Source organism: Neophocaena asiaeorientalis, unplaced genomic scaffold (genome assembly GCF_003031525.2).
Source record: "Neophocaena asiaeorientalis asiaeorientalis breed wild unplaced genomic scaffold, Neophocaena_asiaeorientalis_V1.1 scaffold896, whole genome shotgun sequence".
NCBI lineage: Eukaryota > Metazoa > Chordata > Mammalia > Artiodactyla > Phocoenidae > Neophocaena > Neophocaena asiaeorientalis.
Genome location: NW_020175779.1, coordinates 92,712 through 105,792, shown reverse-complemented (window position 1 = coordinate 105,792; position 13,081 = coordinate 92,712). Strand labels below are relative to the sequence as shown.

Sequence of the window (13,081 nt, the reverse complement as noted above, 5' to 3'; positions counted from 1 at the left end):
AACACTCTATTTTCCAACTATACATCTGTGTAAGACCAGATTTTTAAAAATATACTTTAGCCAAAACAACATATCTCAACAAACTGAATGTAGAAGACAGACATTAAAGAAATTTACAAAATGTAAAACAATGTTTCTCTTATAATTTTTGAAAAGTTAACTGTTTTTCATAAAAATATGTTATTTATAAGCATGTAGTGATTGCTTTTATTTGTAAATGAATTAGTATGTATTTTAAACATTTCTCAGTTTTAATTTCTAATGTGGAAAATATTGATAGCCATGATCCACATGAACAAAAGGTCTTTGGGGTTCTCAGATAAAGAGGTCCCGAGACCCAAAAGTTTAAGAAGTTTGGGCTTGATCTACTGAGTAGATGGTGATACATGTAAAGAGATAAAGAAGATTAGAGAAGCTTGCCTTTTTTTTTTTTTTTTTTTTGAAGAATGGGAGATGGAATCTTCTATTCAGGAATTGTGAAGATATCAGGTGGTCATTTGGATATTGGTGTTTGTGGCTCAGAGCTCAGAACAGATGTGTGTAGTAGAGAGAAATTTCAGAGCAATCATACATGGTTAGTAATCAAAGCCATGGGACTGGATGGCTTGACTTGAGAGAATGTAGGTTTAAAAAAAATAAAGATTCAAGTCATAGAGCACTCCAACATAAATGTTGGATAGCAAAAGGAACTTAGAAAAAGTAGCTATAATGCGGGAGAAAATCCAGGAGAATATGGGACACAGAACGTTTCCAGAAAGTGAGATAGTTGTGTTGAAAGCTGGTTGAGGTGAAGTAAGAGACCTTGGTGAGGGCCCTTATCATCTCTTGTCTGGACTCTTGCAGTAGCTTCTTGACTGGTCTTGCTTGTGGTTGTGAGCCCCTCTACTCTGTCACACAGCAAGAAAGATTGTATTTCAAAAAATGAACTTCCCTTTCTTAGCTTCTTGAAACCCAGCATTAGCTCTCTGATACCAGCTGGATAAAGTAAATATCATAAAAGCTTTCTCATGAGCGGACAGCTGTCTGTGTCGTTAGCCTAACCTTCTGATATTAACTCCCCCCAGCTATCTCTCACCACCTGCCAACTTTAATTTTACTTATAAGATGTTGTGCTCTGCGTTCGGGTATTTTGATGTGTCCTTTCCTTTTCCCAGGTTTCCTCTCTTCATTGCCTCGTCTAAACCTTGTGAACTTCTCTTCCTTATTGAAAACCCGATTCAGGCAGCACCTTCTTTGGGCAGCCTTTTTTTATTGAAGATTGGTTGACAGATTTGTTGAATTTGATCATAATTTTACTCACCATTGATTTTAGACTTATTAAACTCTAGCAATTATTATTTGATGTTTTTATGACAGAGATACATTTATTCATTCATTAAATAAATATTTGCTCAGCACTCATTTTGTGCCAAGCATTGACCTAAGAACTGGGGGTACAGCCGTGGATGACACAGATAGATCCCTGTATCATGGAAATTATAATCTAGAAGACTGAATGCATGTTTAACATATTTATACATTAAATGTGTTTTTATTTCATTTGTGAGGAGATTAGTGGAAAGAGATAATATATAAATATATTTGGCCTTTGGAAATATGATATTAAATCAGTATACAAACATTGATATATTCTTATTCCGTAAAAGCATTAAGAATCCAGTGGCACATGGAACCGTGTTAGATATTATGCAAAGAAAATTTTGTTGCGTTATTATTCGTTGTATTACTAAGCTTATGTGCAATATGAGTATTTCATACAGAGTTTTATTTCTAAGCAGAGGCTCTTTGACCTCTGTCTGGGATACTGTAGAAGTGATTTCCCTGTTATGCAGATTGTTAGATTAAATCACTTCTAAGTTTCCTTTGATTTTTATGTTCTTTTTTTGTTGTTGTTTTACTTTGGCTTCTTTTCTTCATAATTTTATTTGCTTAGACATTGTCACACATCAGGAGGTGTGATGAAACCCACTTTGTTATAATCTAGCACAACATTTCTCATAGTGTCTTCTCTTCTTAGGATTGGTCAAGCTGTGGGATGTTAAAATATGTTACACAAAGAAAGCATTTTGTGCTTAAATAAGTTAAATATAAATGAAGTTGTTTTTTTTAACTGCAGGCCTGCTTGGGTCCTTTAGTAATATTTAGCTAATATTTACTATGATTTTCTAAGAGAGGTTCATATAGCGAGTAGTATTTCACAGAGGTCTTTGACCAGGAAACCTGTTTTTTATGAAGTGTCTTGGGAAACTATCTGTGGGACACTAGATGTGAAATTTTGATTTTAATGATTTAAATTTCTTTATTTTTTTAATTTAAGTCTTTATTCAGATGTTGTCTTGCTTAAAATGTAACAAAAAAATGAAAATTTCTTGGTGTTCTGAAATGTGCAGTTTTGAGCAATAATCTGTCCTGCATTAGAATAATAGCAGTTAAGTTGTAAGATACCATTTTGGATGTGTAGTTGGTTTGTAATAGCTTTTCCTTTCCTAAGCTGGAGAAACTGTTTAATTTATACTGCCTTTTGCAAAAGTGTCCTTGTTGCTTATACACATTTTAAATAACCAATGTTGCCTTAATGTGTAGCCTTAAAGCATTGTCTGTTGATTGTTTAATGATTCAGATTTCACACTAAAATGTATTCTAATTCGTTACTGGGATTCTCTTTCTCCTTCCCCCTCCTCACTCCTCAAATCCAACACTATATAAAATTGAATCCAAAAAATACATAAGTAGGATTATATATCATGACTAAATGGGGTCCATCCCAGAAATGAATACTGGCCTAGCGTTCACCAAAATGAATGTTCAAAATTTAAAATAAATGAACCACCAAAATTCAACATTTCAACAATTTAAAACATGTATAATCAGCTCAGACACAGAGGAAGAATTTGACAGAAATCTAACATCTATTCTTTATAAAATCTTTCAGCAAAGTAAGGATAGAAGGGCACTAGCTCAACCTGATAAATTAAGGGCATTTATGAAAAATGTACATCTTACATTATACTTAATGGTAAATGGCTGAATGCTTTCCTCCTCAGATAGGAATAAGAAAATGATGTCTCTGCTTCTATTCATTGTACTGGAGGTTCTAGCCATTGCAATAAGACAAGAAACTACAAAAAATCTACTTGAACCAATAAGAGAGTTTAACAAGTTTGCAAGATAAAAGGTCAATATACAGAAATCGTTGTAGTTCTGTATGCTATCAGAACATTGAAATAAAAAACACCTACCATTAACAATAGTATCAAAAAATATAATATACTTAGGAAATAACCTGAAAAAACATGTGAAAGACCAGTATTGAAACTGAAAACCATTACTGAAAGAAATTAAACCTAAAATAAATGAGATATCCTGTATTCATGGGTCTGAAGACCCAATATTATTAAATGTCAGTTTTCTCCAAATTGATCTATAGAGTTCATGTACTTGTAATCAAAATCTCAATAGACTTTATTTTTTTAAATAGAAACAAACAGGCTGGTTCTAAAATTTATATTAAAATCATATATGTGATTAAGCATGTAACAAGACTTTATAATAAACCTACACCATACACTGCTATGTTATATATATGTGTGCAATCATTTGATACATGATGAAAATGATATAGTAGCACTGTAATGGGGTGTGGGGTAAAGGACAGTCTTTGCAGTATATGATTTGAAATCAGTTGGATAGCCATATGGAAAAACAAACTAAATATTGACTTCACCATATATTGTACAAAGCTTTAATTCCAGATCAATTGCAAATTTAGATATGAAAGCCAAAGCAATAAAGCTTACATTGAAAGATAATGTATGAGAATTTAGAGTAGGGAAATAATTCTTAAATTATTAAGCATTTTGTACACAGAAGCATTAACCATAAAGGAAAAGATTGATCAATTAGAACATATTAAATTTATGAATTTCTGTTCATAAGTTAATTAAAAGGTGCCATTGGGAAGGTTTTCTATAAGATGGTAAAAAATATTTGCAATACAAATAACCCATGTCTAGAATATTTTTATTGCTTTTTAAAGGGTATAATGAAGTGAGAATGTGTTTTAATTTCTGTCTGTTGATCCTATTTAAATGGACCCTAGTTTTTTAACCCACAAGATTTTAGTTATAAAATTACACTTACGAAGAACCTAGAGATACTTGGTGTTGTGTAGAATCAGTGCAGAAGTGGCTCCTAGACAGGGGTGTCAGCTGTTTATAGTTCAGTTCTTGAGCCTTGTGCAGGACTTGGCGTATGCTTGGTCTTCAGCCTGTGTTTACTGAATTAATGGGTGGATGTTTTGTAATTACAAAAAAATATGTATAAAAGAGTAAACACCCTCATATGAGGACAGGCCTTTTAAGTTTAAACCTAAAAATCACAGTAAGCATTATAGTTGGACACGAAGAACCAAAGTGCTAACTTTTTTAGAATATGAAGATGAAGTGCATTTTAGGAATGTAAAATGTTAGCCACAATTCTGGGAAGCTTACCGTGGTTATTATCTTCTCACGTCAGGGAGGGAGAGGGGAAGCCTCTTTGATCTATAAGATGTAATGGAGAAGAGAGAATTTCATCTCACAAAACGGGATTTTCTAAGCATAACATGCTACTTTTGATAAGAATTAGCTGAGATAGTGAATATTTGTGTTAGCTAAGCAGAGCTTGGATTTAGCGAATGGCAGATAAGAGTATAGAGTGTCTTAATGGACATTTTTGAAGCATTAGGTTCATCTCAAGTATGTATTGGTAATGATTGCATTATTTAAATTTCAACTTTACATTTTTTGCAGAGTTCTGAAGTTCCTGTTGCTTCAGACGATGGATGAGCAATCACAAGGGATGCAAGGACCACCTGTTCCTCAGTTCCAACCGCAGGTAATTTGTTCTAATAAATGCAGCCGTAAGAGTGTGTGTGTGTGTGAGAGAGAGAGAGAGAGAGAGTGTGTGTGTGTGTGTGTGTGTGTGTGTAGACATAATGCAGTGAGGAAGGAAGTAGTACATGTACAGTCCCTTTAGGAAATAAAGTAGCCAAAAATGCTAGTATGAATTTCCAAGCTTCAATCAGGATTGTTTTTATTATAAAATACTGTTTTAGAATATTTAGTTCTCATGTACAAATATGAAAAAAGAGGGGGGGGGTCAGCTTTAGCTTTTAACTTGAATTGAATGACCTACAGGCTTTGGGAGCTAATGTTTGGCTCAGAGAGGAAGAGAAAAGGCAAGGCGGCGCCTGTGTGTCTAGTGCCTGTCTCTGCTCTGGCTGGTCCTGCAGTGCCCACGACTGCCTTCTGTTACTGTCACTTTTCTTATTTTCTCTGAGTAGCAGTGTGTTTCCCCTGTTACGTAGTTGCTCGTTTTTTTATAGCATGAAATGAAGTTAAAGGAATGTTTCAGCAAAACATGTCCACACACTATAGAAGTTAATTGCCTAGCATGCTGTGTTCTCTATGGATGCTTGCCCTAAAGCTCGATGTATGATGACGTGTCTAAAATAGCATTCATCCCTGCACAGAGGCAGCAGTTCGTTTCTGTTGTTGTTATTAATAAATACCGTGTTTTTTCAGTTTGGTGTTGGAGACCTTCTGCAGTGTCCCAAATTTACTGAGCTAGCCTTGTCCAAGTTTTGCTTGATCGTATTTCTGGAAATGAAGAATTGGTAGATGTACTTTCGTGGTATCTTTGACTGGTGTTGGTATCAGAGTGATGGTGGCCTCATAGAATGAGTCTGGGAGTGTTCCTTCCTCTGCAGTTTTTTTGGAATAGTTTCATCTCTAAATATTTGGTAGAACTCGCCTGTGAAGCCATCTGGTCCTGGACTTCGTTTGTTGGGAGTTTTTAAATCACAGATTCAATTTCAGTACTTGTAATTGGTCTGTTATAGATGTTCTTTCAAATGAGTTCTGTAGTCAGATAAGTTTGGGAGACTTGGATTTACACAGCTGCTTCATGACAGTACTTCCTCAGAGCCTTCCCTGTATTGTTAGGGTACACTGTGAACTTCCTGGAGGGGGTTTTGGGGTATAGTGTTTTCCAGACTTATTTGACCACGGGATCCTTTTTGTTTAAGCACATTTATTGACCTCTCTCAGAATCCATGTCTGTGAGGCACAGTGCAGGAAATACTGCCTACAGAATAAACTATCTTTTCTGCCTCTGTGACTTTATTCATCTTGTACCCTCATATTCCTCTCCAATTTTTGAAATCCTGCCCACCCTTTAAGGACCATCTAAAATGCCATCTCACCTATGAAGCTTTTTCTGATTTTGTGAATGTAATATTTTTTCCTTGGAAACGTGATGGTGCATCCTTTGTATGTCTCTTCTGGTATTTCTGAGGCCTTTGTGTCATTTTACATAGGCATTTTCCTTATCTTTGCTGTTGGGTTAAACTCTCCTTGAGGATTTATACTGTGTTTTACTTTCTTTGGATGCCCTGTGATACTGCAGCTCCCCACATGAAGCAGGGTCTCAATAAGAATGTGTGATTGAAACCAACCAGGGACTCCTTCAAATGAACATGTTTAAATTAGCCCTTTACCCAATTGAATTTTACATTGTTTTCTTTGTTACACCCGTCTGAATCTTCTGTACCGTATTCAGAAAAGAGACGCTTTAGCGCTTAGAGTAAGGCCAATATTTTAATTTCAAGATGATTGTTTTTTATTTTTTAGATCTACCATCTATATTTTGTATATGGTCATAAATTATCAAGATTATAGTAAGCAGTTTCTATCTATTAGATACAGACGTATCTTAGTGCTAGTTTTACACACATACATAGATACTGTGGGTCCGTATTATATTGTTTCTAGTGAAGACAGTAAAAGAAGCACTTCTAAAATTAGGTAGTTCATGTCATGATTTTGAAATTCTGTTTTGAACAGTCCTAAATTTCAAAGGAAAACAAATGAGCACTTTCATTTTTGCCTTCTACTGACTCACCAGCCAGGAAAGTCATGGTTTCCTGGGACCATGCAGCATACATTTCAGAACCACGTCTGTGGTTCTGCATCTCTTTTCACACAGTTCCCTTCATCTCTGCCTCCTGCTGCTGCTCCCAGGGGTGGGGGAAAGAGGGAGGGTTTTTCCTGTCTCTGTGTCCAGACTGATGGTGTGAGATTACCTGACAAGAGTTTACAGGCGTTATTGCTTATTAAGTCTTTGAAAAGTGTTACTGCTCTCAGTAGCATGATTTTTAAAGGCTGGCAAAGGACAGGCTCTGCTAGGGGCTGACAACCTTCTTTTGTTTTGTTCCACACCATTGGCCTGAATAACGGGGTGATATGGCAACATATGGTTAGCTGAGTGACTCCTACTTTTGTGATGCTAATACGTGTCTGGGCATAAACCGAGAACGAAGTCAGCTTTCTAAGTGTCAAATACCAATCCCCTGTATAATGACAAGTGATGTATATTCTTGGCATATCTTTGTTTTTCTTGTTCTGAGATGAATACTCTAACCCCGTAATGTGTAATATGTGGTCTCACATATTACTGTGAGAGCTCCTTTTTCTTTAGTACTGTGTGGGGTTCCTTTTTTATAAGCTTTAGGATGTGAGATTTATGTATCTCTATTAATTTTTTTGTGTGTATTGTCATTTTCTTGAACTTAGGGAAATTTTTTTTCTATCAGCTTCCTTTTCCTTCCCTTTTTCCTTTGATTCCTCTACTAAAGCCAGAAAGTACTGAAAGGATGTTTTGACTAGATTTGTATGCTCTTGGACTCTTGTTGGTGGAACAATGGATTTAGCTTAATTTAAAAAAGAAAATTCAGACTATATAAAAGATGGTGACAGAGAAATAGGAAAATACTAAACTATTTTAGTATGAGACTAATTTTAAACAATGGGGGCTTACCTGGTGGTGCAGTGGTTGAGAGTCCGCCTGCCGATGCAGGGGACACGGGTTTGGGCCCCGGTCCGGGAAGATCCCACGTGCCGTGGAGCAGCTGGACCCGTGAGCCATGGCTGCTGTGCCTGCGCGTCCGGAGCCTGTGCTCCGCAACGGGAGAGGCCATGACAGTGAGAGGCCCGCGTACTGCAAAAAAAAAAAAAAAAGATTAAAAAAATAATAAAAAGAACAATGGAAGTTTGCAACTAATATTTTTTGAGTATTTTGATTTCTGATCATTGAGTGAAGAGCACTATGGTACATTCACTTTTTATCATAAAGATAAATGTAAAACAGTTATAATCAGAGCACAATTTTAAGAATTTATGGGAGTGATTAGAAGGGAGGATTAATTTTAATTATGATAATCACCAGGACTTAGGTTATAATTATTATTTGTAAATTTGAAGATATCTAGTGTAACGCTTTGGCTACCTGTGAAAGAGGGAAAGCTTCCCAGATCTACAGGTAGGAAAATAGACGTTCCTCGTTTTTATTGCTTGGAAGGTATGAGAACCTTGTCTGGGAGTCTTCCAACCCAAGCAGTAAGGTAGATCAACCATTCCTTTAAGCTTCCTGGTGGCCCAAATTATTTGCAGTCCCCCTGTGCTTTTGCATCCCTGTGAAGCGAGGTGTAGGGATGAGATGAAGCTAACCTTGTAGCATGTTTGGGGTAGTGATCTGGGCGCTTTGTGGGCCAGAGCGACGTTGCCCCCAGTGGACTGTGTTGAGTGGGATGAGTTTTGGACATGATGATTATATCACCTTCCCCTGTCTTTAGCTCATCTTACAGAATCACTTTATGAAATAAGGGTCATCATGTAGTTTACTTCTTTTGATAAATTGATTTTGCCAAGGTGTTTGTTGTAAGTAGCATTGAGTACAGCTTCTGTTCTTTGAATTGTTTATAGAAATTTCGGTGTGGTGACTCCCTTTGACAGTTGCCTTCAGTGAATGACTTTAGGTGCAGGAGAATGAACAGCAGCTGTTCTGAGGAAAGCAGGCTCGTGCCGTGGTTTCAGTTCACGACGTCTCGTATCTCTGCTCTCCCCAAACCCCCAGCACTATCTCCCCTGTCCTCACACTTAGCTGATGCCCTTGCTTCCTGTTTCACTTGAAAACACCGTAACAGTCAGAAGAGAACTTCCACCGACTTCTCCCAGACATGTAGTCACATGACTGGCCTTTTCTGTCACCAGATGAACCAGCCACACTGTGCCCAAGGCCAGCACCCCCCTGACCACTGGATCCCACCCACCCCCTGCTCCTATTGGCCCCTCTCTGCGGGCCCTTCACTAGCACACCATCGCCTGGTTCTCTCTTCCGTCTCAACAACAAACCGTGACCTGCTCGGGTCCTTGGACTCTTTAATCAATAGAAATTGGTAGGAGGCCAGATGAGAGATCCAGGCAAGGCTTTATTGAGACTCGTGCCGCAGCGGGGTGGGGCTGGGGGGTGGAAACGAGCAGTAGGTGCCCTTGCTTGCTCCCCGAGGTGGCTTGAGCTGGTTCATCAAACGGGCTGAGGGCGGGGTAGGTCTGGCAGGAGGCCTGGTTTAGGTGGTCTGCTCGCCTCTCTGGGTGGTGCTGTGTGCAGGGATTTCGTGCAGGACCCTGCTTTTGCTCCTGGCACCTCAGAAGGGGCCGTTGGTTTGGGGCCTGTGTGTATCTTATTGTTCATAACTGCCCGACTGCACATGCGTGCAGTTATTTTTAGTCCATAATGGTTTCTTTATATCCTGTTGCCCAGGTGCAAGTGCAAGCACTCAGGTGGAGGGTCCCCTGTCACAGCCTATCTCAAAACCAAAACAAGTCCAAACCAAAAACCAGCTTTTAAAGTCCTTCTTTTCTCCAGCTGTTAACTAACCTATTTCTCTGCTGCCTTTTATTGCTAATTCTTAGCTTTATTTGTAGGTTTGTCTCCCGTTTCCCCCTTCGCTCTCTGAAATGTGCTCCAGTTAAGCCTTCTCCCCACTCTCCCGGCTAGACTGCCTTGTCAAGGTCCCAGCTATGTGCAGGTGCTCCGTCCCCGGCCTCGTCCTCCTTGGCTCATCAGCTGCATTCAGTAGTCGATCGTACTCTCTTCTTTGAAACCTGTTCATTGCTCAGCTTCCAAGAACCTTGTTTTTCTCGTCTTACTGGTCCATCCTTTGCTGATTTCTCCTCACCTCCTGGACCTCTTAACAATAGAGGGCTTCAAGGCTTGAGACCTCTTTCTATCTATATCTCTGCTTGGAGATCTCTTCCAATTTCGTGATTCTAAGTATGAGCCATATGCTGGTGACTCTCACATTTCTATCTCAACCTGGACCTCTGTCCTGAATTCCAGACTCATGTATCCAGTTGCCTGCTTGACCTCAAATTTGTATGTCTCAAAGCGAGCACATGTGAAGCTGAACTCTGAATGGTCCCCCCCAACCCTTCTGTCTACAGGCCTCTCTGTCACAGTTGGTGGCAGGTCCATCCTTCCCTTGCCCAGGCTGAAGCTCCTGGAGACGTCCCTGGCTTCTTCCAGCTCTCTCGTGTTGTGTCTCACCTGTTCCCAGACCCCACAGCTCCATCTTTAACGCACAGTTAGAATTGGGATACTTCTTGCCTCCTCTGCTGCTACTACTGTGGTCCAAGTAATTTTACTTTTGCACAAAACTTATTTCAGTAGCTTCCCAGCCTCCATCCTTGCCTCCCTTCAGCCTGCTCTCAATACAAAATTATATAAACTTTAAATGTAAAATACAAAATTTCAGTCAAATTGTGTCTGTTTAAAACCTTCTAGTAGTTTCTCACAGGCTTACTCACTCATCATCTTCCAGGGTATAGTTAACTATCACCTTCTTTGATCATTTAATGAAAATTGAACCTTCACACCCACCAGTAAGCCTTTGCTGCCATATTTTTCTGCGTAGAATTGATTGCCTTTTCACTTTTTCATTGTCTGTCTGCTTTCTCTAGAGTATAGGCTTCATCCCGAGACCCCAGAGTGGTACCTAGGGCACGTAGTAGGCATTCAGTAAATGCTTGTTGAAGACAAACTGGGTGTCAGATCAACCCGTTCTCCATCTTTTCAAGCACCACCTTTTAAATGAATATTAAGATACATAAATGTCTTTGGAATTTCTCTTCCTGGCACAAGTTCAAGCAGTGGCCTGTGCCTTGGTACCTACATCAAAAATACGATAGGAAGCCATTCTTGGCAACGCTTTGTTAGACCGAGGTGTGAGAGACCAGCCTGCGCCGAAGCAGGGAAGAAGAGCTCAGAGAAAAAGAAAGAAATTTTCTCCAGGACAGGTTTCCACATCTTTGTGAGCCCAGAAGTCAGGTGTGGCCTAAGATGTCTGAACGCTTAATTTACCATTTTTGTTTTTCTTGGGTAACAGTCTATATACAAAAGTAAATGTATATTAAATGGTTTATTAAAAAACACATCCTCCATTTCTTATGGACTTTTTTTCACCTCCTTGGTTTAGCTGGAACAGACCTCTTTCCCCCAAGGACACTGTTTCCCGTCACCCTCTCAGTGGAGGCTGCTGGTTCTCTAATAACCCCACGCCGTGGGGATCGGGGGTCGGATGGCAGCCTGTCTGTCCACAGAGCCTCTTCCAGACCACGATTCCTCCTTGTTCTTGGGGTAGGGAGGGCTGAAACCTGCTGCGTCAAGGCTCTGCCACCCTAAGAAAGGGCGTTCACCTCCCCTGTCGCTGTTGTCTCCTGACCTCCTCATGACCCCTCGCACTACTTGGACACTTGGCCCCTGGCTCCTGGCTTTTGTCCAGGGCAGTAGCCCTGCTGCTGCTACCAGTACCTGCTTCTGATTGAGTTCTTACGGCGCGCCCACCCTGTGCGAAGCATTGTGAATGTGTGTTTCATTTATTCCTAATGCAAGCTGTGGGAGGCGTTATCTGTCACACTTCACAAGTGAAGAGACTGAGGCTCAGACCAATGAACTAACTCATCCTTGGTCACGTAGCTGGTAAGTGGCGGGGCTGGGATTGGCACCGGGTCTGTCTCACTCTTTAGAGTGAGCTTTTAGAAAAAGCTCTCCATCGATTTCCTGGCCAGTCTGATCTTCTCAATCACCGTGACTCTTGATATTTTTATAGGTACCTCAAGCTCCTACTCTTCAAGATGGAATTTATTATTTCCTGCCCAGGATTGTCCTTTTGCCTGTGACTATTAGCACCGTCCATCTAGTCGTCCAAACTACAAACAAGCGAATCGCATACTTTATATTAGGCAGTTTTCCTCTTGTCTTGATTTTACTCCCTAACTAGCTCTTGAATCTGCTAATTCTCTACATCCTGACTGTAACTACTGTAGTTTATTTAGATTACTGCCACCTTTTGCCTGGATTATCGCAGAAGCTTCTGAACTGATCTCTTTACCTCTCATTTTACCATTTCTAGTTCATTCTTTACATTGTAGCAAAAGTCATCTTTCCAAAGTGTACTTTTTATCGTATCACTTCCTAAAAGCTCCGGTTTCTATGGCTTTTAGGGTGGATTCTGCATTTCCTTGTGTGTCGTAGAGGGTCTTGCGTCATCTGGTCGCCTTTTTCTTCTCCAGCTGCATTTTGTGTCTTTCCCTATTTTGGACACAGATTCAGTCGTGTCTTGCTTATACCATGCTCTCTTTCGGCTCCAAATCTCAGATGCTGAGGTAATGGTCTCAGGAGCCGTTCAAGGAGATTTAGTCCCTAATGGAACCTAATAGCATAAAGGCTCCTTATAATGCAGATGAACTACATGGTAGAGGCCCTAAGGAAAGTGTTATCCTAGAGGAAACATGTAATTTGGAAGACAACAAAAAGATTATTCTCAGAAAAATAATGATTACTGGGTAGTTTCTTACACTAGTGTGCTTCTAACAAATCAGAATATGCCATACCAGCAGTGCAGTGTTCACTTCTGTAGATCATGCTTTATATCAATGAGTAGTAGGTCATGGGTACTCAATAAATATTTGTTGGATGAATGAATTAGTCTCTAAGTGAAAGCTAAATATTGGTCAATCTAATTATGTTGTATAGATTTTAGTTACTTGAGAGTTATTTTAGGAAAAGACTGTGGCAATATAGAAGAATAAGAAATCTGTCAAATGAGAAGTGATATCAAAATATTTAAAGCTGGGCTTCCCTGGTGGCGCAGTGGTTGAGAGTCCGCCTGCCGATGCAGGGGACACGGGTTCGTGCCCCGGTC

General features: G+C 39.5%; 1 protein-coding gene across 5 annotated transcripts in view; it reads left to right on the top strand.

Moving 5' to 3' along the window:
* NEK7 (NIMA related kinase 7) overlaps nucleotides 1–13,081 on the top strand; it is a 146,030-nt gene that overhangs the window by 48,878 nt on the left and 84,071 nt on the right. For all 5 annotated transcript variants that reach the window (XM_024732228.1, XM_024732229.1, XM_024732226.1 and 2 more), the window contains exon 2: nucleotides 4,791–4,875. In XM_024732228.1, the coding sequence (XP_024587996.1) occupies nucleotides 4,819–4,875 (57 nt within the window). In that variant the 5' untranslated portion in view covers nucleotides 4,791–4,818. The remainder of the gene's footprint in view (nucleotides 1–4,790; nucleotides 4,876–13,081) is intronic.